Genomic DNA, 27,078 nt, shown 5'->3' on the forward strand with positions numbered 1-27,078 from the left:
TAGTGTACTTTCCAGTCCATGCAAAATGTGCCTTAGAGGATTTAGCCGAGAATGGGAAGCAGAGTGGGCGAAAGGTATGCAATACCCATATATTTTACTAATTCTACAATTGTGATGCAGCCTTCCAAAACTATAGTCAAATTAAACGATTATGGTAACAAACACTAATTTCGACTACAATATATACTATTGTATAATAGACTGGCTTCCTGACAGTTCAAAAGATGCCAGTAGGTTCGAGGAAATCTATGAGCCCACTCCAAGACGGATCTGATGAAGCATGCAACCGGGAAATCTGATGTCTCAAAAATGAAAAATCGATATCCTCAAAGAGATTAAATAATTTTCTACAAGTTGACAACGAAGCCCAATGAGAAACAGCTATTAGTAATTGTTCATGTAACAATTCTCCCATCAATAGAAATCATTCATCATATACTTCGAAGTCTTAATGCAGCGTGACAATTATTAAACAATATGAAGAAAAAACGTAATTTAGTTACAAACTACGGCGTTTACACACTTTATTCAACATGTAAACGTCACTACAGACAGTCAGATCTAGGCTATGACATGTTCGATGTGCCTGTCACCATTGACGATGATGCGGCGCAGACGAATAGGGAAATTCTGCATGACCCGCTGAAGTGTCGGAACATGGACGCTGTCGATGACCTCCTGAATGGCTGTTTTCAGCTCAGCAAAGGTTTGGGGTTTATTGTTGTGCACCTTGTCTTTAATATAGCCCCACAAAAAGGAGCCGCATGTGTTCAGATCCGGAGAATATGGCCTCTGGGTACCCCAGAGCCAGAATGCGGTCCTCAAAGTGCTCCTCCAAGATAGGGCAGTCTCCTGCCTCGACGGGGTCGAGCTCCGTCTTGCACGAAGCACGTCTTGTTGAAATCATGGTCACTTCGGATAATGGGGATGACATCATCTTCCAAAACCTTCATGTACCGTTCGGTAGCCCCCGCGCCATCAAGGAGCATCGCAACGATTATTCCGTGACTGGACATTGCACACTACACAGTCTTCCGTTGAGGGTGAAGAAACTCCTCGATCGCGAAATGCGGATTTTCAGTCCTCTAAATGCGCCAATTTTGCTTACAGACGAACCCATCCAAATTAAAGTGAGCTTCGTCGCTAAGCCAAACCATGCATGCGCATACTACTTCCCATCATGTCCCGCGGGCAACCGTGCAGTTTGAACGTCCTAATGCAAACCGCTCAGAAGTTATGACGATTTTATTTCATATAGTTCAATGATTGTCATCCTGTAAATAAGATGACTGATGACTAGAGAAAACGCTGCATGAATTCACAGAACCAAATACTGTGCTCACATTAAACGTGTTGATGCTTTATTGTACGACATTGCTGATGAGAGCATCGATGTGGAGGACACAAAGTATCTTTGTATTTGATATATTACAGGAATGTAAAAGAGATAGAAACTGTGGAGTTTCTTGGGTTATAGGAGGTTGAGAAAGCAATAGCAGTGATTTTGTATGAAATACTTAAGTTCTGCTCTGTTCAAAAGAGATAATGATAAAATACAACTAACTCAGTGCATTTGCTGTTCAACTGACAATGCTGCATCACAGGCTTCTGAAATGCAAACCTAGATTTCATGTGCACGGAAATTTACAATTGGTTTCATTTCAGCCCATTACAGAAACTAGAATACCATATGTTATTTAAAATTCTCAGTAACAACGAGATATCATTTCACAGTTGTCTACAGCAACTGGGTGGATTTATTAGGGAATGCTATTCGGTATTCCAGATCCCGAAAGCTTTATGGCGTAAGACCGATCGGAGATCAGTTCACGGTGTGGCGACCGCCAGAATCAGTTTATCGGTAGCCTGTTTCGACAGCCTGTCAGCAAGTTCGTTTTCCGAGATTCCGATATGTCATGGGGCCGAGAGGTCTCTGGACGTCGACTGTGTCTGAGGGCATAAACGGACTTCTGGTGACTCATTACCAAAGGATGGCGAGGAAAGCTCTGTCTGAGAGCTTGTAGGCTGCTTTTGGAGTCACTACAAGTGAGGAACGACTCACCTGCGCAAGAGTGGATAAGCTCAAGAGAGCGAGAAATAGCTACCAAGAATGAGATTTTCACTCTGCAGCGGAGTGTGCGCTATTATGAAACTTCCTGGCAGATTAAAACTGTGTGCCCGACCGAGACTCGAACTCGGGACCTTTGGCTTTCGCGGGCAAGTGCTCTACCAACTGAGCTACCGAAGCACGACTCACGCCCGGTACTCACAGCTTTACTTCTGCCAGTACCTCGTCTCCTACCTTCCAAAATTTACAGAAGCTCTCCTGCGAACCTTGCAGAACTAGCACTCCTGAAAGAAATGATATTGCGGAGACGAGGTACTGGCAGAAGTAAAGCTGTGAGTACCGGCCGTGAGTCGTGCTTCGGTAGCTCAGTTGGTAGAGCACTTGCCCGCGAAAAGCAAAGGTCCCGAGTTCGAGTCTCGGTCGGGCACACAGTTTTAATCTGCCAGGAAGTTTCATATCAGCGCACACTCCGCTGCAGAGTGAAAATCTCATTCTGGAAACATCCCCCAGGCTGTGGCTAAGCCATGTCTCCGCAATATCCTTTCTTTCAGGAGTGCTAGTTCTGCAAGGTTCGCAGGAGAGCGTCTGTAAAGTTTGGAAGGTAGGAGACGAGGTACTGGCAGAAGTAAAGCTGTGAGTACCGGGCGTGAGTCGTGCTTCGGTAGCTCAGTTGGTAGAGCACTTGCCCGCGAAAGGCAAAGGTCCCGAGTTCGAGTCTCGGTCGGGCACACAGTTTTAATCTGCCAGGAAGTTTCAATAGCTACCAACTCTGCAGTGAAAATACTGTAGCCATCCGGCAAGGAGCACTCTCAATATGTCCAGCGGAGTTTAAGTGAAACCAACGTGACCACCTACCGTCAAGACATCAGTGCAGACTATTTCTGAGCCCTGGAACTCGCCGAGAACAGAGAAAAGCTGTCAGCGGAGAGCCTCAGTAAGAACTCAGTCCTTTGGGCCTTGTGATAGGTCGAGACGAAGCTGTGACTGAGATATGGACCCTGGAGGTGTACGTGAGTGGGCCCAGAGGAAAGATGGTAGAGGGAAAATCTCGAGTTCAGAAACAAGGGATCGAATGTGGACTGCTATCATGCCTCCTGACCTGGGACGCCATTGTGGGAGATGGATTACCCTGGTTGGGAAGAGGAGGTGGTAATTCGGATGCTCAGGTGAACTATGTGATGCGTCAGCACAGCATGGAATTCACCTTTTACACGACGACAAAAGCTCAGCACAATAGGCTGTGGGGTGGTAGGTCTGGACCAAGTGACAAATCAGGCAATTACCATCGACAGTTTCACTGAACATTTATTTGGCACATTTAAACAAGACAAATAACAAATAAAACCGTCAACATATTTTTAGAATTTAGCATTTCGGTGAGAGAAAGTTACTTCAAAATTTAAACATTCATAAACCACGGCACTTATGGTCTATTACACATTTAGTGAAAAGAGTTAAAAATTATTTACTCAAAAACTATGATCAGTCTGAAGAACAATAAATCAGAATTAATTACCATATCCACATACTGTCATTGAAGGAATTCTTCTACTTTAATTAACAGTATTAGTTTCAAACTATTTCAACACACAATAACAACTGGCCTCTCAGTAACTTGTAAGAATTTATGAAACTACTCATTTAGAATTAGACACGTGTCTGTCAAACACGCTATCACTTCAGATGGAAATGTAACAATAATGTTACAGCAGTTCACAGCAAAATATATCCAGGGAAAATTTTATCCATGTATATCTATAGCAATTGGCCAGCTGAACTCCATTGTATGATATAAATACAATAACCAGGTGGCACTTAGACAAGGACCAGCCAAACTGTTTTCAGTGGGGGTTAACACTGACAGTAACAATCTACAAACAGAATGTATCAGCACTCCAGGCCCTAGTAACTGTTAATCATCACATCACATACAGGTCTCACTAGAACCTTGCGTACTAAGCAAGTTGAAATTAATACATTCGAGGACAGAGTCAGTAGGAGTAGCAATGGGCGGCGAAGAAAATGAAGTCAACAGCACCGAACCCAGTGGCCGATTCCGGCGACAATTTACAGCACAAGCAAGGCCCTTACCCTCTTCCTTGTTCGACGAAGCCAGCCGCCGCAGATCCTGGAGCCAGGAGAGATATACCAAGCGAAATGCACCAGTGGCTTCCCAGTAACGTGACTGCTTCCACGCCGGCGATATTTCCTACGGCGCCGTCACCCGGGCAAACAGCACTTTTTAGACGTGCTCTTCCTGCTGCCTCGCACGGCACCTGTACAGTCCGCCAGACTTGGCCAACGACGTTACTGCTAGGCGTCCCAAAGACAAATTCCGCGCTACTTGCTAGAGTTCACCGCCCGCTCCCCGATCGGCCCGGTAGGTGGCGCCACGGCGCGCTCTGCGCACACCACCGGAAAGGTGACCCACACCGGCGACGGGAATATCGCTGGTCGAGCTACACGGCTCACTATGGACATGTCTGGCAATAATTAGCAAGCAGTTGTTGGTGCCCAATCCGAGCCTCCATGAGTAGGCATCTCAGAGGGCTAGTCCAGGAAGCCAAACACCGCAGTGAAGGCCGGGGGTCGACATTGCTGCAGCCAAGTTTCCTGGAAGCACGAGAAGTGCTTAAGAGCTGTCGTAATGCAGCCAGGCGGTGGAAAAAACCGCTGCAACTCCACTGAGGGATTGAGCTTTCAGTGTACTGTAAGGGCACTAAGGGACCGATTAGGCAGTTTCTGTACAGGATCACCTGCCGCCAATGGCTCAGTGCCATTGGTTCCATGTGTCCATTGGTTTTGAGGCTCTGGGGAGATGCAGGTCCTTGGTGGACACTAGGATGTCCAACTCATCCCAAGAAATGGAGCCTGCCAGAAGTGAAGGTGTGAGGGTCACTGTGATCTCTTTCTTCTTTGTTGGCTTCTTCTTTTTCTCCTCCTTCTTCTCCTTAGGTTTTGGTGGCTGGGACGATTTCTCTGAGTTGGTCTCGCGAACCGAGCAACTTGTGGCTCCTTCAGCCACAAACATTATTACTTCCGAAGTGGGTGGGAAGGGAGCAACGAGAGAAGGAGGGCCCATAACCATCGCCTACTTTAAATGGCATAGCTGATGGCGATGCTGATTTTATAAAGGGTGATGTCGTCGTAGCCGTAGCATATCATGGCAACATGCATACAGGGTTAAGACTGTCGTACATCTCTTTGGGCTCTATATAGTTCAAATTGTGCAGGGTCTTATATTGCATTATCTTCCTCTCTTTCTGATAAACGGCGCAGTCCGGTGAACGGGTGGAATGGAGCTCTCTGCAGTTGACACAAATAGGAGGAGGGGTGCAAGGAATGGTTATGTATGAAGGATGTCTACATTCCCAGTATGTGGGGCTGACATTTCATAAACAGAGCATGAGCCCATATTTCTAGCATCTGAAATACCGGTTGGGTGGGGAGTGGGGGTGGGGGGGTTCAAATGGTTCATATGGCTCTCAGCACTATGGGACTTACCATCTGAGTTCATCAGTCCCCTAGACTTAGAATTACTTAAACCTAACTAACCTAAGGACATCACACACATCCATGCCAGAGGCAGGATTCGAACCTGCGACCTTAGCAGCCTCGTGGTTCCAGACTAAAGCGCCTATAACCGTTCGGCCGCCGCCGCTGGCTGGGGCGGGGGGGGGGGGGGGGGGGGAGGGGGGGACATAGTGGTTTAATATTACACCAGTATACCATCATCTTTTCAGGCGACATATCACCCTCAAAGGCCAAGATGACGGCACTGGTAGAGATGTGTGGTCCTTGGGCCCCCTATACACTCACCTTACAAAATGGACACCTCCTGTTGTTCGGTATGTGAGCAGCGATCTATCCACTTTACGGTACAGTTATTCGCTCACGAGGTTTGTTGTAAAGAATCCACTCTACTTCAGTGGGAAGTTTGCAATACAACAAGAATAATATGACATGGATTACGCCACGTTAAGGTTGTCTGTAGCACAAACGAGGTTCACAATGCCTGTAACCAAAATTTCTGATCGCTTACCAATTGATATAAGATGTCTGGCAGACCGGAAAGCAAAATTTTCGACTAATTTGAAAACTTTTCTCTTTGACTACTACTCTTACTCCACAGAAGATTATCTATTATTCTAATGTGTAAATGGTTACAGGTAAGAATTACTAACATTTTTGTCTTTAATTAAAGAAAAAAAACTAATAAGTGTCCAGCATGAACGTATATTTACAACAAATTGGTGATAGTATAAAATGACTGGTACGTGGAAGATGAAACTAACCAACTAACTGTTGGTGTATCACAAAGGATGGTGTGGGCTTATATAGTTTGAAAATCTCAAAATGAAATTCAAAAGTAAAATGAAGCAGATAATCAAAATAGACTTACATTTCAACAGGTTAGGCTGTCAATACTAAACAAAAAATTAAGTACACGCTTGTTAATGCAAAATCTCAATTTTACGGGGTCTAAGCGTTTGAGACCATTCCCTTACCACATTCATAGTATTGCACAATGCTGGAGCAAATTTAAGAAATTACATCTTTTTTACCCTCTAAATTGCTATGATTGGCCTCACACTGAATGACGCATCATTTGTACGATTTTAAAGTGAGACGATGTGTAAACTGCAGTGAGACTAGTGCACTGACAATACAAGATTTTGATGTAAACTATTTTATTGATGTAAACACTGTAATTTTTCGTACCCAGAACAGCTTCCGGTGAACACGAGAGAAACAAAGAACAAGAAGCAATCGGAAACATTAGTCTGTTAATATTTTGTGCTATATAAGATGGAGGCAGGGACCCACCCACTCCGGCTTCAAAACAATGTGCAGACTAAGTCTACAGCGCCAGCTCCCTTTTTTTATCTCCTTGAAAAATCGAAACTCATTAACATTGATATACATTGTGTGGGGTGGAAGAATCCACAGTGGTAAGGCCCAAATTCCTTATCTGTACGAAATATGTATGTAGATTGTCGCTGCCTACTTTTCTGATCTTCCTCACATACTCATTCAACTTCGAAGTCAGATGACAATAGCCTGAGAAGGCCTTTGTTGACAGATATAAACGAAATCTATTTATTGGCCAATGTTTCAGTCGATGTCATATTTTAATGAAAGTTAAATTTTTCACTGAAACTGCCTCATTGTATCCCAAATTCTGTGCTCCTTCCATGTATGAATTTTCATCTTCTCTCACTTCAGATCCTTCTGTCCCCCCTCCCCCCCCTCCCCCCCCCCCCCCACCCCCCCCCCCCGTTTACCATCTGTGCCTCTAACAGCCCAGTCCATAATTATCTCGCTCGTAGTATCATATTAAGTACATTTAAAGATTATAATCTTCTAATTTCTGTGTGAATGTGGTTGATATGTATTTACATTGTACTATCCAACAGGTCTCTTGTGACACCAGCCTAGCTGTTGGTTCACAGTATCTTTCACCTTCCTTTGTTTTGTACAGTCTGTTGTCTTGAATGCTAATCTACTTTTGTGGACAACTCAGAGGAAGCTGACTGTTAGCCTCATTGGTAAGTCATCCAGCTGAGCGGATGCACTGCTCCCGTTGGCACAGTGTGACCTGTTGCCTGTGTGTGGACAGTCTGTCAGCAGCAGCTGGTCTCTGGCCCCTCCTACACGCTGTCTGTCTGTCTGCGCAGTGTGGCAGCCGCAGCAGGCAGCAGTCCCACGCCCGGCCCTCTCTCGCAGCCACTCAGCGACCACAGCCGGACTCCCACTACAGCTGCACTGGACGTGGCCGCCGACAGCACTCCCACACCAGATGACGTCGCAATCTCCCCCATGCGGTGAGTTCCATCACTACACATGCATGTTTTCCAAATGCATAGTACTGCTTGTGGGTTTGTTAATCAAGTATTATGGTCAAAAACTATATCTTGATAAATCAGAGGTTACGACTTAAGGGTCAGGAAAAGTTACACCGCTGATTAATTTGGGCATTCCAGTAAGCATGAATCAAGATGACTTTATGCTTCCTTCTGTTGGTTCACGGGAGGCGTTATATTCAACTGAAGAACCAAATGATTCACTCGAGGCACTTATATGAGAAAAGAGTTATGAAAGAAAATTCTTTTCAAAAGATTAGTGAATGAATTGGTGTGCTGGATGCAGTTTCTAGATTAGATTAATCCTGGTAGAAATGGGTGTAATAGAGGTTATCAGTGCATTGCAACGCCAGAAACATTGATTTCATGTCCATAAATAATTGCGAATGTAAGTCTGTGGCTGTGTTCAAATAGAAACGACAGAGGAATAGTTACAAGAAATACAAAATCATATTTGTCTCCCAATTAACGATGTGGAATGTTGTGAGTTTGTATATTTTTATTTAAAAGCCTTTTGCAGATAGTTTCCTATGTAGTGACGGTTGAATATTTTCCCCATACTGGAATCGAATGCGTATCTCTTACTCATCACAAGCAGTATCCCTCCCCAAGAAAAATGTACTTTGCGACCCTTGGGTGACTCGTGGGCCTCAATTGCAGAGACAGCAGTACCATACAAACAACCACAACGAAGACTAACCTGTAGTTCCTCAAAGGGCCAGCAACCGTTTCAGTAGTTGCAGCTGCAACATTCTGTATGACTGACTGTACTGGTCCTGTAATATTAGTCAACACAGCCTTTCTGAGTTTGTATTGCAAACGTCTGAAAGCAAGGGGAAACTACAGCTGTAATTTTTCCCAACAGCATGCAGATCTAGTGTATGCAGGAGCTGTGTACGAAATGTAGATCCCTTAATCTGGAAGGGAGATTAGAGCATCTTTAAAGGGAAATGAATAGGTTGAAGTTTTATGTAGGGCGAACCACTGAAGTGAGGTGGTAGCAATAACTGTATCTCTGGTCAGGTCTTTACAGGGTCATCAACACCAAATAAAGTAGCCAAAATTCAGAAGTTGGGCTAATGATGAATCATAAATTAGAAATATTGCTAAGCACGTGTGAATGCGTTATCATGGAGAAGAGAGACACAAAACCAACAACCACCAAGGCAAATCAAGTTTATTTATCAATTAGCTCCTTAGATGGAGAAGAGCTTGAAGAATATATGATGAGATAAGATCAATTATTCAGGTACTTAAGGAAGAAGAAAATTTGATTGTGATGGGAGACGGGAATAAGGAAGTAGGAAAAAGAAGAGAACCCGACTGGGCGACCACGTCACGGTAAACGTTGACTATTGTGCCGCTCGGCAGAACGCAGATGACGATCAAAAAACCGGTGGGTCCCTCAGACACAAGTAGCCGAAGAATAACATCCTCGTAGTGAAAAGCCAAGTCACTACAACCTTTACCCAACTGGCTTCCTGTCAAAATTTTCTGAACATGACTAACCTGCGTGACGTCGTTAATTCCGCTGGCACTTTAATTCATGTTCCTAGGCTCGTGCTGACGTCTCATCAATGGCGACAATGAGATGCAGAAACGCGCCTCCTTCGTTGCGATATCTGTTCAGATGGGTGCCAGCCATTGCATACCGTCACTTCTGGCACTTCTGACAGTCGGTGATGCAACGTGGAACTCAGAGGGACGCAGTTTTCCTTAAAACATTTCTACTGCATTTGCCACACAGTTTGATGACAGGGACCAACGTCTGTAGATAATTCCTAGGGAGTCCACTGGTGGTCTTTGGAAACGAGAACTCCCACGATGGCTGTCTGGTCTCGAGGACTGAGTGGACAGCCGACGGTGATGATCTGTCACCAGTGGCTTCACGTAATCTTGGATGAAATTCTGATGCATTTTTACCACGGGAAACCTAGATTATCATCCACGAACATTGATCTCCTTTCGAAAACGCGCTTTAGAGCGATGAAATCGATTGTCTTCACTTCAGTACCATACAGCAACAACTCTCACAACTGGATGGCCCTCAAACACTCATTAAACATCGACAACGCCGACTCCTGACCACTCCCGTATACTACACTGGTGTCCAAAATTTAAGCAACAAACGGAAATTTCGCAAAGCTGCGTTTATTTTGTCACAAAACACTGTAAACAGATGATAGCAAATTAGAAACGATGTAAAGAATACAGAATGTAAACAAATGCCATGATGGATAAAAATGATCTTCGTTTTTCCCAACTTAACGGATTTGCGCACACACTCCGACACCTGGTTAATGTGCTCAGTTTGTGATGTGATCACCTCTGGCAGGAGGAGCCTGTCGACGATGGACTTTCTGTTAATGATGTCATCAATCGCGTGTTGAGACAATAAAGCCCATTCTTCTTGCAGACCTGCTTGCAAGTCTTGGAGAGTGGTTGGTGGATGCTGAGGTGATGTAAGCTATCTCCCTAGAGCATCCAGACATGCGCTATTGGTCTGAAACGAGATAGAGAGCACGCAACGCCGTCTGTGAAGTGTCTTTAAGAAAACATGAACCTCAGGTGCTCTATGAGGTCGAGCATTATCGTCCATCAATACAGTCTGGGTCCACGCTATCTCTTAACAACCACACATGAGGTTCCAAAATCTCGTCACAATACCTAACAACAGTTAAACCGGACTTCAGATTCCAAGATCTCGTCACGACACCTAAGAGCAGTTAAACCTTGCCGATTCACCTGTACAACTTCATGAAGAGGTTTCTGAGTGGTCAAAAAAATCCTTGCACACACCGTTAAGTATCCTGCTCGACATAGGTCTCTTTCCATAATGCTTGAGTCCCGGAATAGTGTTCCACGTTCCCTCCAAATGCAACCTTGTCGATAATCACTCTCGAGACCAAGTTGGAGCTCATTGGTCCATTTTCGTTCGTCCAGTTGGGATGTTGACGACTCTAGACGTTCTCTTCCGTGCAGGTGCATCAGAGGTACACATACAGCAGGTCTGCGACAGTGAAGGCCACCCTGCCGAAGACTTCTGTTCACAGTTTGCCTGAATACAACACGTCCAGTGCCTGCTGCGTGTTCAGATGCCTGTTGGCGTACAGCAGTAAGAGGGTACCGTCGTGCAGTTATGGCCAAATAATGTTCCTCTGCTTCTGGTATCACACGTGGTTGGCCATGCCCTGATCTTTAGGATACTGTTTTGGTCTCTATAGATTTTCGACACATCCCAGAAATAACAGAATGTGGACCACTATGTAAAACAAACCAGAAACCTCTCAGTGTAAGATGACACAATAAAATGCATATCCCAAAACACAATCAGTTATGTTAAACACAACGTACATGGTGTTCGGGAAATATGTTTAAATATGTTAACAGTAGGCTTAACGTCACGTAGACATCGATATCATTCATTATGTATCACATAGTATAGTGAAGAGCCAAAAAGCTGGTGCACCTGCCTAATATCGTGTAGAAACCCCCGCGAGCACGCAGAAGTGCAGCAACACGATGTGGCATGGACTAGACTAACGTCTGAAGTAGTGCTATAGGGGACTGACACCATGAATCCTACAGGGCTGTCTATAAGAGACGAGGGGGGTGGAGATCTCTTCTGTGTAGCACGTCGCACAGCATACCAGATATAATCAGTAACGTTCATATTTCGGCAGTTCGGTGGCCAGCGGAAGTGTTTAAACTAAGAAGAGTGTTCATGGAGCCACTCTGTAACAATTCTGGATGTGTGGGGTGTCGCATGGTCCTGCTGGAGTTTGCTGAAGTCTGTTGGAACGCACTATGTACATGAATAGATGCAGGTGATCAGATACGATGCTTACGTACATGTTACCTGTGAGAATCGTATCTAGACGTATCATCAAGGTTTCATGAATCGGCTTTCGGCTCCGAAAGCCCATTAGGATAATGTTTCGTTGAATGGTTGAATCACTTGCCCTTTCTTCCGGTAACTAAGTACGCTTCGTTGCTCAAGCGGTCTACGATAAATTACTTCTAGAAGAGAAGCAGGTTGTTTCGCGTAATGTTTGCAGAATCTTATGGATATCCCATCTGGTCCTGATGTGTTCTCACTCCATAAGCGACTGCAGTTGATTATCCAGTCCGCTATCGCTTATCTCAGTATCTGCCATTTTGACGTTCGTACTATGAGGTGAAATATGGGACAGTGTCTCGATTCGGTATTTCGGTCTTCTCTCTGTCATCCACTGTTTCAGTGCCAGTATGGTCACTGAGTAAATGAACAGGATTCCGAAAAGTTTACTGATTTTACATAAGACCAAAACCTCTGAGGGTTTTTACTCGGAGCGAATTGCAAAATTTTCCTTTCAAAGGCCCTGAAAGCTTCTCTCATTGCTCTCCTGATGCTCATATCCGCTTCGTTCAGCTGTTTCAAATGGCTCTGAGCACTATGGGACTTAACTTCTGAGGTCATCAGAACTACTTAAACCTAACTAATCTAGGGACATCACACACATCCATGCCCGAGGCAGGATTCGAACCTGCGACCGCAGCGGTCGCGCGGTTCCAGACTGTAGCGCCTAGAACCACTCAGCCACTCCGGCCGGCTTCGTTCAGCTGCTGGTTGTCAGGTACAGTTTGTCTTCTCTTGAATGTGTGATGAACCTCTTTTTGTTTAGGCAACAGTTTCTCAGTATGGCCACTAAACCACGGTGCGTCTTTTCTGTCCCTTAAGATTCTGCTCGAAACATACTAGTCTAAGGCGTACTGAACGATTTTTTTTCCGTTTGTGTTCCAAATCTACGCCCTCATCATTGAATATTTGATGCTGACTGCTAAGATTCTCTGTAATTTGTAGGCTGTCACTCTTCCTAAGCAAAAATAGGTTCATGTCTTTCTTTACATTTCTTCTAATACCTGTAGTCATAATTGCTATCATAGCCAAACGATCACCCATACCTTCCTCTACGTTGATTGATTCGGTAAGTTCCGGTGTTTGTTGGTAGGAGGTCCAAGACGTTACATTCAGCAGTTGTTTCTCTGACTATCTGCTCGAAGTAATTTTCGGACAAGACATTCAGAACAATGTCACATGAATCCCACTCTATGGCATCAGTTTTGATAGCATGGTTCTCTAGAAGTGTACCTGGTAACCTAAAGTCACACACCTATCACAACAGATCAGGAAAACTACTTACGACATTCTGCAAGTTCTCTCGTAAGTGCTCTTCCATACAGCTCCTCACCCAGGTGGTCTATAAAAGCGTCTGATTACCATTTTTGATCGCTCTTTGATGCTTGACTTCACCCAGATTAATTTTCATTCAGAATCAGTGACAATTTTTCATGAAAATCATTAAATGGTTATTAACATAGTTTAACACCACAGAATACATCGCAGTGGTACGTCTTCTGAAGAAAATGCTCGCATTTTCTCCCTCTTTAAAAGAGAATCTGGCTAGAACAGCCGGAGACATTGGTCAACCGTGCGAGAATTTTTTCTGTACGATTGTATGAACGTGTGTGTGTGTGCGCTTTGCTTCCTTTCTGAAGAAGGCTTTTGCCGAAAACTTTTGTGAACACTCTTTCAGTCGTGCATGGCCTCTGCTCGGTATGTGAGTAGCGATCTCTCCGCTTCAGTTATTCACTCACGAAGTTTGTTGTAAATAATCCACTGCACTTCAACGGGAACAGTGATGTACATGATTGCAATACCACAAGAATAATAGGACATGCATTACGCCACGTTAAGGTTGTTTGTAGCACACACAGGGTTCACAATGCTTTAACCAAAATTTTTGATGACTTACCAACTTATATAAGGTGCCTCACAGACAGCAAAGTAAAATTTTCGACCAAACTGAGAACTTTTCTCTTGACTACTCCTCTTATTTCGAAAAAGATTATCTGTTATTCTAATGTGTAAATGGTTATGGGTAACAATTATTGACTAACCTATGTATGTCTTTAATTAAAATGATCAACATGGACGTATACTTACAATAAAATTGATCTTAATATGAAATGACTGATACATGGAAGATGAAACTAACCACGTAACTGCCAGTTTATCACAAAGGATGGTATAGGGTTATATACTTTGAAAAACTCAAAATGAAATTCAAGAGTAAAATGAAACCCACGATCAAAGTAGACTTGCATTCTAATTGTGTTTGGTTATTTCTGATCGAGTTAAGGGAGAGAAGTTTTTCGGAAAAAGAAGCAAATAGACTGTAGTTGGAAACATAGGCTTACAGGTCAGGCTATCATTACTAAAAAAAAATGTGTGTTACATACTTGTTAATGTAAAATAGCGATTTTACAGGGTCTAAGCTATTGAGACCATTCCCTCATTCACATTCATAGTATTGCACAACGCTGGAATACGATTAGAAAATTAAATTTTTTTTTACCCTTTACAATACTATGAATGATGCATCACACATACGATTTTAAAGTGAGATTATGTGTAAACTACAGTGAGACTAATGCACTAACAATGTAAGGAAATAAGAACTCTATTCCGCATGGAGGTATAAAAGATACGATAGCATGCCTTGCTTGTTTCCTGGACAGAAAAGCGATCGAAGTTGCCTTCCCAACACTATGTTATTGATGTAAACACTATATTTTTTAGTACTTAGAACATCTGTTCCGTGCAAACGACGGAAATAAAGGACAAGAAGCAATCGCAAACGTTGGTCAGCTAATGTTCAGATCCTTCTGTCCCCCCTACTTACCATTTGTGCCTCTAACAGCCCAGTCCCTAACGTATGACCTACAAACACCATCTCACTCATAGTATCACATTAAGTAAATTTAAAGATTATTACCTTCTAATTTCTGTGTGAATGTGGTTGTTATGTATTTACACTGTCTCATCCAGTAGGTCTCTTGTGACACCAGTATAGCTGTTGGTCCACAGTATCTTTCATCTGCACTTTGTTTTGAACAGTCTGTTGTCTTGAATGCTAGTCTACTTTTGTGGACAACTCAGAGGAAGCTGACTGTTAGCCTCATTGGTAAGTCATCCAGCTGAGCGGATGCACTGCTCCCGTTGGCACAGTGTGACCTGTTGCCTGTGTGTGGACAGTCTGTCAGCAGCAGCTGGTCTCTGGCCCCTGCTACACGCTGTCTGTCTGTCTGTGCAGTGTGGCAGCCGCAGCAGGCAGCAGTCCCACGCCCAGCCCTCTCTCGCAGCCACACAGCGACCACAGCCGGACTCCCACTACAGCTGCACTGGACGTGGCCGCCAACAGCACTCCCCCGCCTGATGATGCAGCAGTCTCCCACTTCCGGTGAGTTCCATCACTACACGTGCACATTTTCCAAATGCATAATAAGACTTGTGGTGTTGTTAATCAAGTGATATAGCCAAAAATTGATTGTTGCTTTAGTATAGCTTGATAAATAAGGGGTTATGAATTACATGTATGGAAAAGTTATACCTGTAATAAATTTGCACGTTTCAGTATATGTGGACCAAGATGAGTTGTTACCACCTTCCCTGGGTTCACAGGTGGAATAATACTCAACTGAAGAAACAAATGATTCATGCAAGATGCGTATATGAGAAAAGAGTTATGAAACTAAATTGTTTTCAAAAGATAGTGAATGAATTGGTGTGTTGGTTGCAGTTTCTGGTTTAAATGATGGATTTCTACCTTCCTAAATTAACAGTGGGGGGAACAGGCGTAGAAGAGGTTAAGAAAAGTGCATTGCAATGCAAAAAACATTGATTTCATGTCAATAAATAATTGTCAATGTGAGTCCGTGACTGCTCAAAAAGAAACGATGGAGCAATAGTTACCAGGAAAAGAGATACAAAATAATGTGTGTCCTCCAATTAACGATACGGAATGTTGTTTGTTTAAATAGGTACGTTTGCATATTTTTATTTAAACGACTTTTGCTGACCACTTTCGTATGTAGTGCAAGTTGAAAATTTTCCCCATACTTGAACCGAATACAAATATCTCGCTTATCACAAGTAGCGCTACTCCCCAAGAACAATGTACTTTGTGAAGCTGGGGTAGCTCGCCGGCCTCAACTGCTGAAACAACGGTACCACACAAGCAAACACAATGAAGAGTAACCCGTAGTGCCTCAAAGGACCAGGAGCCATTTCAGTAGTTGCAGCAGGAACAGTCTGTATGGCTGACTGAACTGGCCCTGTAATGTTAGTCAACACAGCCTTACTGAAATTGTATTGCAGGTGGATGAAAGCACGCAGATCTGCTGCATGGATACACGATGATGGTATACCTTCGGCTAAAATATTTCGGAGGTAATAATCTCCCATTAACGTCTCCAGGCGGAAACTACTTAGGATGACGTCATCATCAGGAGCAACAAAACTGGTATTCTGGTTTTCTGTGGGTCAGCGCATGGAATGTAGGCAGCAAGAACAGGACTTGTGGTCAGCTCATTACACGGTCATCAAAACCCAATCAAGTAGTTAAGATTCAGGAGTCGGCCTAATGATGAATCAGAAAATAGAAGGATTGCTAAGTACGTGTGAATGCATTATCATGGCGCGGATAAACACGAAACCAATAACCACAAAGGCAGTAGAAGTGTATTTATCAATTAGCTCCTGAGATGGAGAAGAATTTAAAAAAATATATGATGAAATAATATGTATTATTGAGCAACTTAAGGAAGAAGAATGTTTGATTGTGATGGGAGACTGGAGTACAGTAGTACGGAAAGGAAGAGAAGGGTACTAGAAGACCATGCATCTTGGGGAAAAGTGAAAGATGGCGTCATCTTGAAGAATTATGCATAACGTCATCATTGATAACACTTGCTGATGATCAAAGTAGGCTTACTTTCCATTTGTGTTTGGTTTTTGCTAAAAAATCTGAATGAGTAACTGGCGAGAAATTTTTCCCAAAAACAATCAAATAGGCTATGGTTGGAAACGTAGGCCTATAGGTTAGGCTATCATTACCAAAAAACTAAATTACTTATATGTTAATGCAAAATATCAATTTCACAAGGTCTAAGCATTTAGGATCACTTCCTCAATCACATTCATAGCACTGCACAATGCAGGAACATGTGTTAAAAATTATATCACTTTTTACTGTGCCAATTGGCCACACACACTAAATGATTCATCATATGTACGATTTTAAAGTGAGACTAATTCACATCCAGCTGAGCGGATGCACTGTTCCCGTTGGCACAGTGTGACCTGTTGCCTGTGTGTGGACAGTCTGTCAGCAGCAGCTGGCCTCTGGCCCCTGCTACACGCTGTCTGTCTGTCTGTGCAGTGTGGCAGCCGCAGCAGGCAGCCGTCTCACGCCCAGCCCTCCCTCGCAGCCACACAGCGACCACAGCCGGACTCCCACTACAGCTGCACTTAACGTGGCCGCCGACAGCACTCCCACACCAGATGACGTCGCAATCTGCCACATCCGGTGAGTTCCATCACTACACGTGCACGTTTTCCAAACGCATAGTATGACTTGTGGTGTCGTTAATCAAGTGATATAGCCAAAAATTGATTGTTGCTTTATTATGTTAAATAAGAGGTTATGAATTACATGTCTGGAAAAGTTACACCTGTAATAAATTTGCACGTTCCAGTAGGCATGGACCATGATGAGCTTTTACCATCTTCTCTGGGTTCATAGGAGGCATTATATTCAACTGAAGAAACAAACGATTCACTTGATGTGCTTATGTGAGAAAAGAATTACGAACCAAAATTGTTTTCAAAAGATACTGAATCAATTGGTGTGCTGCATGTAGTTTCTGGTTTAAATGATAGAAATCTATCTTCCTAAATTAACAGTGGAAGGAATGAGTGTAAAAGAGGTTAAAAAATGGTGCATGGGAACGCCAAAAACATTGATTTCACGTCAATAAACAGCACTACTCGACAGCCATTTTGCATCTGGGATGTGAAACATCAACTTGTATGTATTTTTGTGTGTCGAATGCGAATATAGCTTTCAAAATTTTCTAGCATGTACCATTTTTGAGTTTTTAAAAGTTTTTTATTATTCGTATTAAGTATTTCGCTTTTTGCTGTTCTCCTGTTTAGCTGTTTAGTTGTTTGTTTTTGATTGGCAGAGGAGAGATAGAAGATCTACAAATCGTCAGTAAATGGTTGGTGTGGTAATGCAGTGGTGTTAAAGAGATCCTCAGTGAGTGTTTCCTGTTAAAGATAGTGTAAACTTATTGTGTTTAGAACATACGCTAAGAAAATTAGCACCTTGTAAATCTCGTTATCTTATGGGAAATTCACTAAAAAAGCCCAAAGAAAACAAATTACTGATTTGGTTGAGAAGACATATAAATTGTATTTCGATTCTCCTGTTAGTGATCAAGATAGAAAGTTTTTGCATCTCATATTGCCTGCATAACGTGTACTACAACCTTAATGATTGGTTGAAAGGAAAACGCCGAGCCATGCCATTCGCTGTTCCAATGGTGTGGTGAGAGCCTAATGACCATTATTCAGACTGTTTCTCCTGTCTTACAAATATTTCGGGAAATTCAAGCAAGACTAGACTTAAAATAAAGTATCCAAATGTATCCTAAGTGCATTTGCCTGTACCCCATGATGAGTGGTTGCCGGTTCCTGTCTGTAACTTGAAAGCCACGGAACCAGACACCATGTCAAGTATCAGAAAGTATTGAACATATAGAAGAGTACTGCCCTCAATATCATGACACTTCAACACAGCTGTTTAGTCAAAAGGAATTGAACGATCTAGTTCACGATCTAAAACTTTCTAAACAGCAAGCTGAACTCTTGGGGTCGAGACAGCAACAACGGGAGCCTTCTAGCATCAGGCACAAAAATTTCCTGTTTCAGATCAAGTGGTGCTTCCTTCGCTCAATATTTCGATATGCAGAATTCACTGTGTGTATGTAGAGATGTCAATGGTCTGATGATGCAGCGAGGTGTAAAACATAATCCACAGGAGTGGCGACAATTTATTGACTCCAGTAAAACCAGCTTGAAAGCAGTACTACTGCATAATGGCAATGGATTTACATCGGTACCTTTGGCTTACGCAGTACACATGAAAAAAACTTAAGGAAACATGGTTTTGCTGCCAGAGGCAATCAAATATAAGCATCATGAATTTAAAATTTGTTGAACTCCTTACAGGTTTATAGGCTGGATTCACGAAATACTGCTACTTCTTGTGCCTTTAGGACAGCCATGACACCAAGAACCACTATACAGTCAAGGAATGGCCTATAAGGAAGGCATATGTTCCTGGAAGCATAAATGTGAACAAAACCCCACTGGTTGAGCCCGATAAAATCATTTTGCCTCCTCTTCATATCAAGTTGGGCCTTATCAAGGACTTTGTAGAAGCTCTGGATAAAGAAGGTGAGGCCTTCAATCACTTAAAAGAAAAGTTTCTCAAATTAAGTGAGGCAAAGCTGAAAGAGGTTTTTTTTTGTTGGACCACAAATAAGAAAATTGCTGAAAGATCCATCCTTTGATACCAAACTCACAGATATTCAATTAGCTGCTTGGTCTTCTTTTAAAGCAATTTTGAAGGTCCTTTTAGGTAGCACAAAAGACAAAAACTATGTTACTATTGTGAATGATCTGTTGGACAACTATAAGAACATGAGGTGTACAATGTCGCTTGAAATTCACTTTTTACATTCTCACCTTTATTTCTTCCCGGAAAATTTGGGAGCCGTAAGCGATGAGCATGGTGAACGTTTTCACCAAGACATTCTTACCATGGAACACCGTTACCAAGGCCGTTGGAACCCTTCGATGATGGGTGACTACTGCTGGGGTCTTGTTAGGGAGAGTGATGAAACGGCAAACAAAAGAAGAGCTCCGTCGTCGCATTTTTCAAAAACCAAAGACGATTAAAGGTGAAAATATCTTCTGAACTAACTTGAAGCTTTTATTGGCATCATGCCCATATATACGTACAAAATAGTTTTGATTTCAAAAGTTCCGAATATGTATTTTTGTTTGATTTTATCGTGTCAATTTTCGCTATTACTTTTTTTTTATTCTGTTATCTAGGAAATGTGACGTCATAGAGAAAAACTGATTTTACCAGTGTATCCAGCACCAAAAGTAGTCAATCCACCCATTTACAAAGCAGACGCAGAAAAAAAGTTTAAATTTGTTAACTAATGCAATTGCGAATGTAAGTCTTGACTGTGCAAAAAAAGAAACGATCGAGGAATAGCTGTCGGGAACAGCGATAAAAAATAATGTTTCCTCCAACTGACGATATGGAAAGTTGTGATGTGTATTTTTAAATACGTGAATTTGTATATTTTTATTTAAACGACTTTTGCTGATCACATCCGTATATAGTGATAGTTGAAAATTTTCCCCATTTTTGAATCGGTTGCGAATCTCTTGCTCATCACAGACAGCGCCCCTCCCCAAGAAAACTGGACTTTATGACGCCGTGGTGGCTCGTGAGCCTCAATTGCAGAAATAGCGGTACCATACAATCAACCACAACGAAGACTAACCTGTAGTTCCTCAAAGGGCCGGCAGCCATTTCAGTAGTTGCAGCGGCAACAATCTGTATGACTGACTGTACCGGCCCTGTAATATTAGGCAACATGTCCTTGCTGTGATTGTATTGCAAATGGCTGAAAGCATGCAGATCTTCTGCATGGATATACGATGATGACTAAAATATTTCGGAGGTAGTAGTCTCCCATTAACGTCTTGAGGCGCAAATTACTTAGGAGGACGTCATCATCAGGAGCAAAAAATTGGTATTCTATGGGCCAGCTCATGGAATGTAGATCCGTTAATCTGGAAGGGAGGTTAGAGAATCTGAAAAAGGAAATGAATAGGATGAAGTTCTATACAGTGGGAACCACTGAAGTGTGGTGGCAGCAAGAACAGGAGCTCTGATCATGTCATTACAGGGTCATCAACACCAAATCACGTAGCTAAAATGCTAATGATGAATCAGAAAATACACTCCTGGAAATGGAAAAAAGAACACATTGACACCGGTGTGTCAGACCCACCATACTTGCTCCGGACACTGCGAGAGGGCTGTACAAGCAATGATCACACGCACGGCACAGCGGACACACCAGGAACCGTGGTGTTGGCCGTCGAATGGCGCTAGCTGCGCAGCATTTGTGCACCGCCGCCGTCAGTGTCAGCCAGTTTGCCATGGCATACGGAGCTCCATCGCAGTCTTTAACACTGGTAGCATGCCGCGACAGCGTGGACGTGAACCGTATGTGCAGTTGACGGACTTTGAGCGAGGTCGTATAGTGGGCATGCGGGAGGCCGGGTGGACGTACCGCCGAATTGCTCAACACGTGGGGCGTGAGGTCTCCACAGTACATCGATGTTGTCGCCAGTGGTCGGCGGAAGGTGCACGTGCCCGTCGACCTGGGACCGGACCGCAGCGACGCACGGATGCACGCCAAGACCGTAGGATCCTACGCAGTGCCGTAGGGGACCGCACCGCCACTTCCCAGCAAATTAGGGACACTGTTGCTCCTGGGGTATCGGCGAGGACCATTCGCAACCGTCTCCATGAAGCTGGGCTACGGTCCCGCACACTGTTAGGCCGTCTTCCGCTCACGCCCCAACATCGTGCAGCCCACCTCCAGTGGTGTCGCGACAGGCGTGAATGGAGGGACGAATGGAGACGTGTCGTCTTCAGCGATGAGAGTCGCTTCTGCCTTGGTGCCAATGATGGTCGTATGCGTGTTTGGCGCCGTACAGGTGAGCGCCACAATCAGGACTGCATACGACCGAGGCACACAGGGCCAACACCCGGCATCATGGTGTGGGGAGCGATCTCCTACACTGGCCGTACACCACTGGTGATCGTCGAGGGGACACTGAATAGTGCACGGTACATCCAAACCGTCATCGAACCCATCGTTCTACCATTCCCAGACCGGCAAGGGAACTTGCTGTTCCAACAGGACAATGCACGTCCGCATGTATCCCGTGCCACCCAACGTGCTCTAGAAGGTGTAAGTCAACTACCCTGGCCAGCAAGATCTCCGGATCTGTCCCCCATTGAGCATGTTTGGGACTGGATGAAGCGTCGTCTCACGCGGTCTGCACGTCCAGCACGAACGCTGGTCCAACTGAGGCGCCAGGTGGAACTGGCATGGCAAGCCGTTCCACAGGACTACATCCAGCATCTCTACGATCGTCTCCATGGGAGAATAGCAGCCTGCATTGCTGCGAAAGGTGGATATACACTGTACTAGTGCCGACATTGTGCATGCTCTGTTGCCTATGTCTATGTGCCTGTGGTTCTGTCAGTGTGATCACGTGATGTATCTGACCCCAGGAATGTGTCAATAAAGTTTCCCCTTCCTGGGACAATGAATTCACGGTGTTCTTATTTCAATTTCCAGGAGTGTAGAAATATTGCTAATTACGTGTGAATGTATTATCATAGCGGAAACAGACACCAAACCAACAACCACAAAGGCAGTACAAGTTTATTTATCAATTAGCGCCTCAGATGGAGAAGAGATTAAAAACATGTGACGAGATAAGATGAATTATTTAGGTACTTAAGGGAGAAGAAGATTTGATTGTGGTGGGAGACTGGAATATAGTAGGAAAAGGAAGCGAAGTGTGGTAGGAAACTTGCTGCTGGGGAAAATGAAAGAGCAAGCCACCTAGTAGAATTTTGCATTGTGTGATTATCGCTAACAGTTGCTTTTAGAATGATGAAGGAAGGGTGTATACGTCGAGGAGACTTGATGGCACTAGAATCTTTGAGATTGGTTATACAAGGGCTGTATACAAAGTAGTGGCAACTTCAACAAAACGCAGTATTTAATGAACTAACAGGTACAGTTGTTTGACATTCCTTCAGTGTAGCCATCCGAAAAGTCTGTTACTTTTTACCAAATATCGGGAAGCCGATCGGGACGGTTGGCGAGACATTCCCTGCTGATGACAGCGGCGTATCACCCCATTGCGCGGGGAACAGCTGCCACGCAGCAAATGCTGGCTTCGGAGGTGTTCCTTCAGTTTCAGAAACACGTAGAAGTCACATGCACTCATGTATGCTGAGAACGGAGAGTGTTCCAGCACCTCCCAGTAGCACGTATGCAATATGAGGTCGGCGTTTGCTGCGGTATGAGAACGTACGTTGTCATGCAACACGACTGGGCGACCATCTCATAAACGTTGGCTATTATGCGGCATGGCAGAACGCAGATGTCGATCCAAAAATCGATACTGTTAACGGTTAGTCCCTCAGGCACAGCAAGCCCAAGAATAAACCCTTCGTAGTCATACGCCGTATCACTACACTCTTTATCCAGCTGGGTCCCGGACAAAATTTTCTCAACGTGGCGAACCTGGGTGACGTTATTAATTCCACTGACACTTTAATCCAGGTTCGTAGGCTCGCGCCCACGTCTCGTCAATGGCGACAGTGCGATGCAGAAAGGCGCCTCCTTCGTTGCGGTATCTGTTCAGGTGGGTGTCAGCCAGTGCATCCCGTCATTTCTGCCACTTCTATCCGTTGGTGAGATGACCTGTAACCCAGGGGGACGCGGTTTTCCTTAAAACATTTCTACTGCATGTGCCACACAGTTTGATGAATGACACCAACCTCTACAGATAATTCCTAGGGAGTCCCCCGCTGGTCTACCGAAACGAGAATACTCACGATGGCAATCTGGTGTCAAGGAGCGATTGGACAGCCGACCTGTGCGCTGCCGATCCGCAGTCTCAATGTGACACACACTAACCGCCTTGACTCATCGTGCTACTGTCCTGTGCGGTGATGATCTCTCGCCAATGGCTTCACGTAATCTTGGATAAAATTCTGATGCACTTTTGGCACGGGGAACCTCGTTTCTTCTCCACGAATACTGACCACCTTTCGAAAACGCGCGTTAGAGCGATGAAATCGATAGTCTTCACTTCAGTGCCATACAACAACAACTCTCACAACTGGATGCCCCTCGAATACTCATTAAACATCGACATCACCGTCACCTGTCGGCTTCCAATACTACACTGGTGTTCAAAATTAAAGTAAGAAAAGGAAATTTTTTTCAAGGCTGCATATATTTTGCCATAAAACAATGTAAACAAATAACAGTAAATTAGAAACAACATAAAGGATACAGAATGCAAACAACTGCAAAACGCATAACGGTAGGTAAAAATGTTATTCGTTTTTTCCAACATAACCGATTTGCATACACGCTCTGGCAACTGGTTAATGTGCTCAGTGTGGGGTGTGACCACCACACAATGATATCATCAATTTCAATTTGAGACAATAACGTCCATTCTTCTTGCAGACCTGCTTGCAAGTCTTGGAGAGTGGTTGGTGGATGCTGAGGTGATGTAACCTGTCTCCATAGTGCATCCCAGACATGGCACTATGGGACTTAAATCGGAAGAGCGAGCAGGCCACGCCATCCTTGCACTATCGTTCGTTTCCAAGAATACATCAACCACCCGTGCACTATGAGGTCGAGCATTATCGTCCATTAATACGAAGTCTGGGTCCAAACCACCCCTCAACAACCGCATGTAAGGGTCCAAGATATAGTCACGATTCACCTGTACTATTTACTGAACAGTTTTTGAGTGGTCAAAAAATCCCTGTTGACGCCATTAGAGATCCTCCTCGATATAGGTCTCTTTCCACAATGTTTGTGTCAAGAAATCGTGTTCCACGTTCACTCCAGACGCAATTTTGTTGAGAATCACTCTCTAGACGAAATTGGGGCTCATCTGCGAAAAGAACGCTGGTCCATTGTTCGATCGTGGCGGTGGGATGTCGACGACTCCACTCTAGATGTTCCCTTCTGTGAAGTCGCATCAGAGGTCTCCGACAATAATGGCCGTTCTGCCGAACCCTTCTGTACACGGTTTGCCCCAATACAGCTCGTCCAGTGCATGCTGTGAGGTCAGATGCCAGTTGCCATGCAATAGTAACTCGCTACCGTCGTGTCGTTATGGCCAAATAATGGTCCTCTGCTTCTGGTATCACACGTGGTTGGCCGTGTCCTGGTCTTTGGTGCAAAATGGTTCAAATGGCTCTGAGCACTATGGGACTTATCATCTATGGTCATCAGTCCCCTAGAACTTCTTAAACCTATCTAACCTAAGGACATAACACAACACCCAGTCATCACGAGGCAGAGAAAATCCCTGTCCCCGCTGGGAATCGAACCCGGGAACCCGGGCGCGGGAAGTGATAACGCTACCGCACGACCACGAGCTGCGGACCCTGGTCTTTGGGATAACGTTTTGGGCTCTATAGATTTTCGACACATCCCAGAAATAACACAATGTGGATCACGATGTAAAAAAAAACCTGTAACCTCTCAATGTAAGATGACACAATAAAATGCATATCCCAAAACACAATCAGTAATGTTAAACAGAATGTACATAGTGTGCAGGAAAAATTTATAATTACGTAACACACTGTGTTTAACGTCACGTAGACATCGATATCATTCATTATGTAACACATATAACATTGAAGAGCCAAAGAAACTGGTACACGTGCCTAATATCGTGTATGCCCCTGCGAGCACGCAGAAGTGCCGCAACATAACGTGGCATGGACTCAACTAACGTCTGAAGTACTGCTGGAAGGAACTGACTGCATGAATCCTGCAGGGCTGTCCATAAATCCATAAGAGACGGGGGGATGGCGATTTCTTCTGAACAGCACGTTGCATGGCATCCAATATATGATCAATAATGTTCACGTTTCGGCACTTCTGTGGCTATTGGAAGTGCTTAAACTCAGAAGAGTGTTCCTGGAGCCACTCTGAAGCAAATCTGGACGTGTGGGGTGTCGCATTGTCCTGCTGGAATTGCAAAAGTCTGTTGGAACGCACTATGTACATGAATGGATGCAGGTGATCAGACACGATGCTTACATGCGTGTCATCTGCGAGTAGATGTATCATCAAGGGTACATGAGTGTGCCCTCGGCTCCGAAAGCCCATTAAAATGATGATTAAAAATCATTAACGTTCGTATACATCGCGCGGGTGGAGAAATTCAGTGGTACGGCCGAAATTCCGAATCTGTGCGAAATGTACGGTATATGTAATTGTCTCTGCCTTCTTTACTGATCTTCGTCACACAATCATTCAACTTCAAGGACAGACAATAGTTAATATCCATAGAAGGCGTTTGTTGACAGATGTCAATGAAATTTGTTGGGCAATGTTTCAGTCTGTGTCATATTCTTATGGAAATTAAATTTTTCACTGAAACTGCTTCATTCTATCCCAAATTGTGTGCTCCTTCCCAATATGAAATTTCTCCTGTTCACAGTTCCGATGCTCTTGGTTTACCATCTGTGCCTCTAACAGCCCAGTCCCTAACATATGAGCTACAAACACCATTCCACATTAAGTAAATAGAAAGATTATTACCCTCTAATTTATGTGTGAATGTGGTTGTTATGTATTTACACTGTCTTATCCAATAGGTCTCTTTTGACACCAGAATAACTGTTGGTCCACAGTATCTTTCATCCGCGCTTTGTTTTGAACAGTCTGTTGTCTTGAATGCTAATCTACTTTTGTGGACAACTCAGAGGAAGCTGACTGTTAGCCTCATTGGTTAATCATCCAGCTGAGCGGATGCACTGCTCCCGTTGGCACAGTGTGACCTGTTGCCTGTGTGTGGACAGTCTGCCAGCAGCAGCTGGCCTCTGGCCCCTCCTACACGCTGTCTGTCTGTCTGTGCAGTGTGGCAGCCGCAGCAGGCAGCAGTCCCACGCCCGGCCCTCTCTCGCAGCCACTCAGCGACCACAGTCGGACTCCCACTACAGCTACACATAACGTGGCCGCCGACAGCACTCCTCCGCCTGGTGACGCAGCAGTCTCCCCCATGCGGTGAGTTCCATCACTACACGTGCACGTTTTCCAAATGCAGAATACGACTGATGGTGTTGTTAATCGAGTGTTATGGTCAAAAATTTACTGTTGTTTTTTTACATCTTGATAAATCAGAGGTTATGATTTACATGGACGTTGTAGTAGGTGTGGATCAAGATGAGGTTCTACCTCCTTCTCTGGGTTCATGGGAGAAATAACATTCTACTGAAGAAATAAATGATTCACTCGGGGCACTTATATGAGAAAAGAGTTACGAAACAAAATTCTTTTCATAAGATAGTGAGTGAATTGGTGTGCTCGATGCAG

At 44.0% G+C, this 27,078-nt stretch overlaps 1 protein-coding gene across 1 annotated transcript in view; it reads left to right on the forward strand.

Annotated features, from left to right (window-relative positions):
* The window catches only part of LOC124712448 (mucin-1-like), a 106,843-nt gene that overhangs the window by 53,102 nt on the left and 26,663 nt on the right, over positions 1-27,078 (forward strand). Inside the window, exons 3-6 of the mRNA XM_047242743.1 lie at positions 7,689-7,893; positions 15,069-15,215; positions 17,196-17,342; positions 26,623-26,769. Of these exons, the coding sequence (XP_047098699.1) occupies positions 7,689-7,893; positions 15,069-15,215; positions 17,196-17,342; positions 26,623-26,769 (646 nt within the window). The remainder of the gene's footprint in view (positions 1-7,688; positions 7,894-15,068; positions 15,216-17,195; positions 17,343-26,622; positions 26,770-27,078) is intronic.

Source organism: Schistocerca piceifrons, chromosome 8 (assembly GCF_021461385.2).
Source record: "Schistocerca piceifrons isolate TAMUIC-IGC-003096 chromosome 8, iqSchPice1.1, whole genome shotgun sequence".
In the NCBI taxonomy this organism is placed as follows: Eukaryota; Metazoa; Arthropoda; class Insecta; order Orthoptera; family Acrididae; genus Schistocerca; species Schistocerca piceifrons.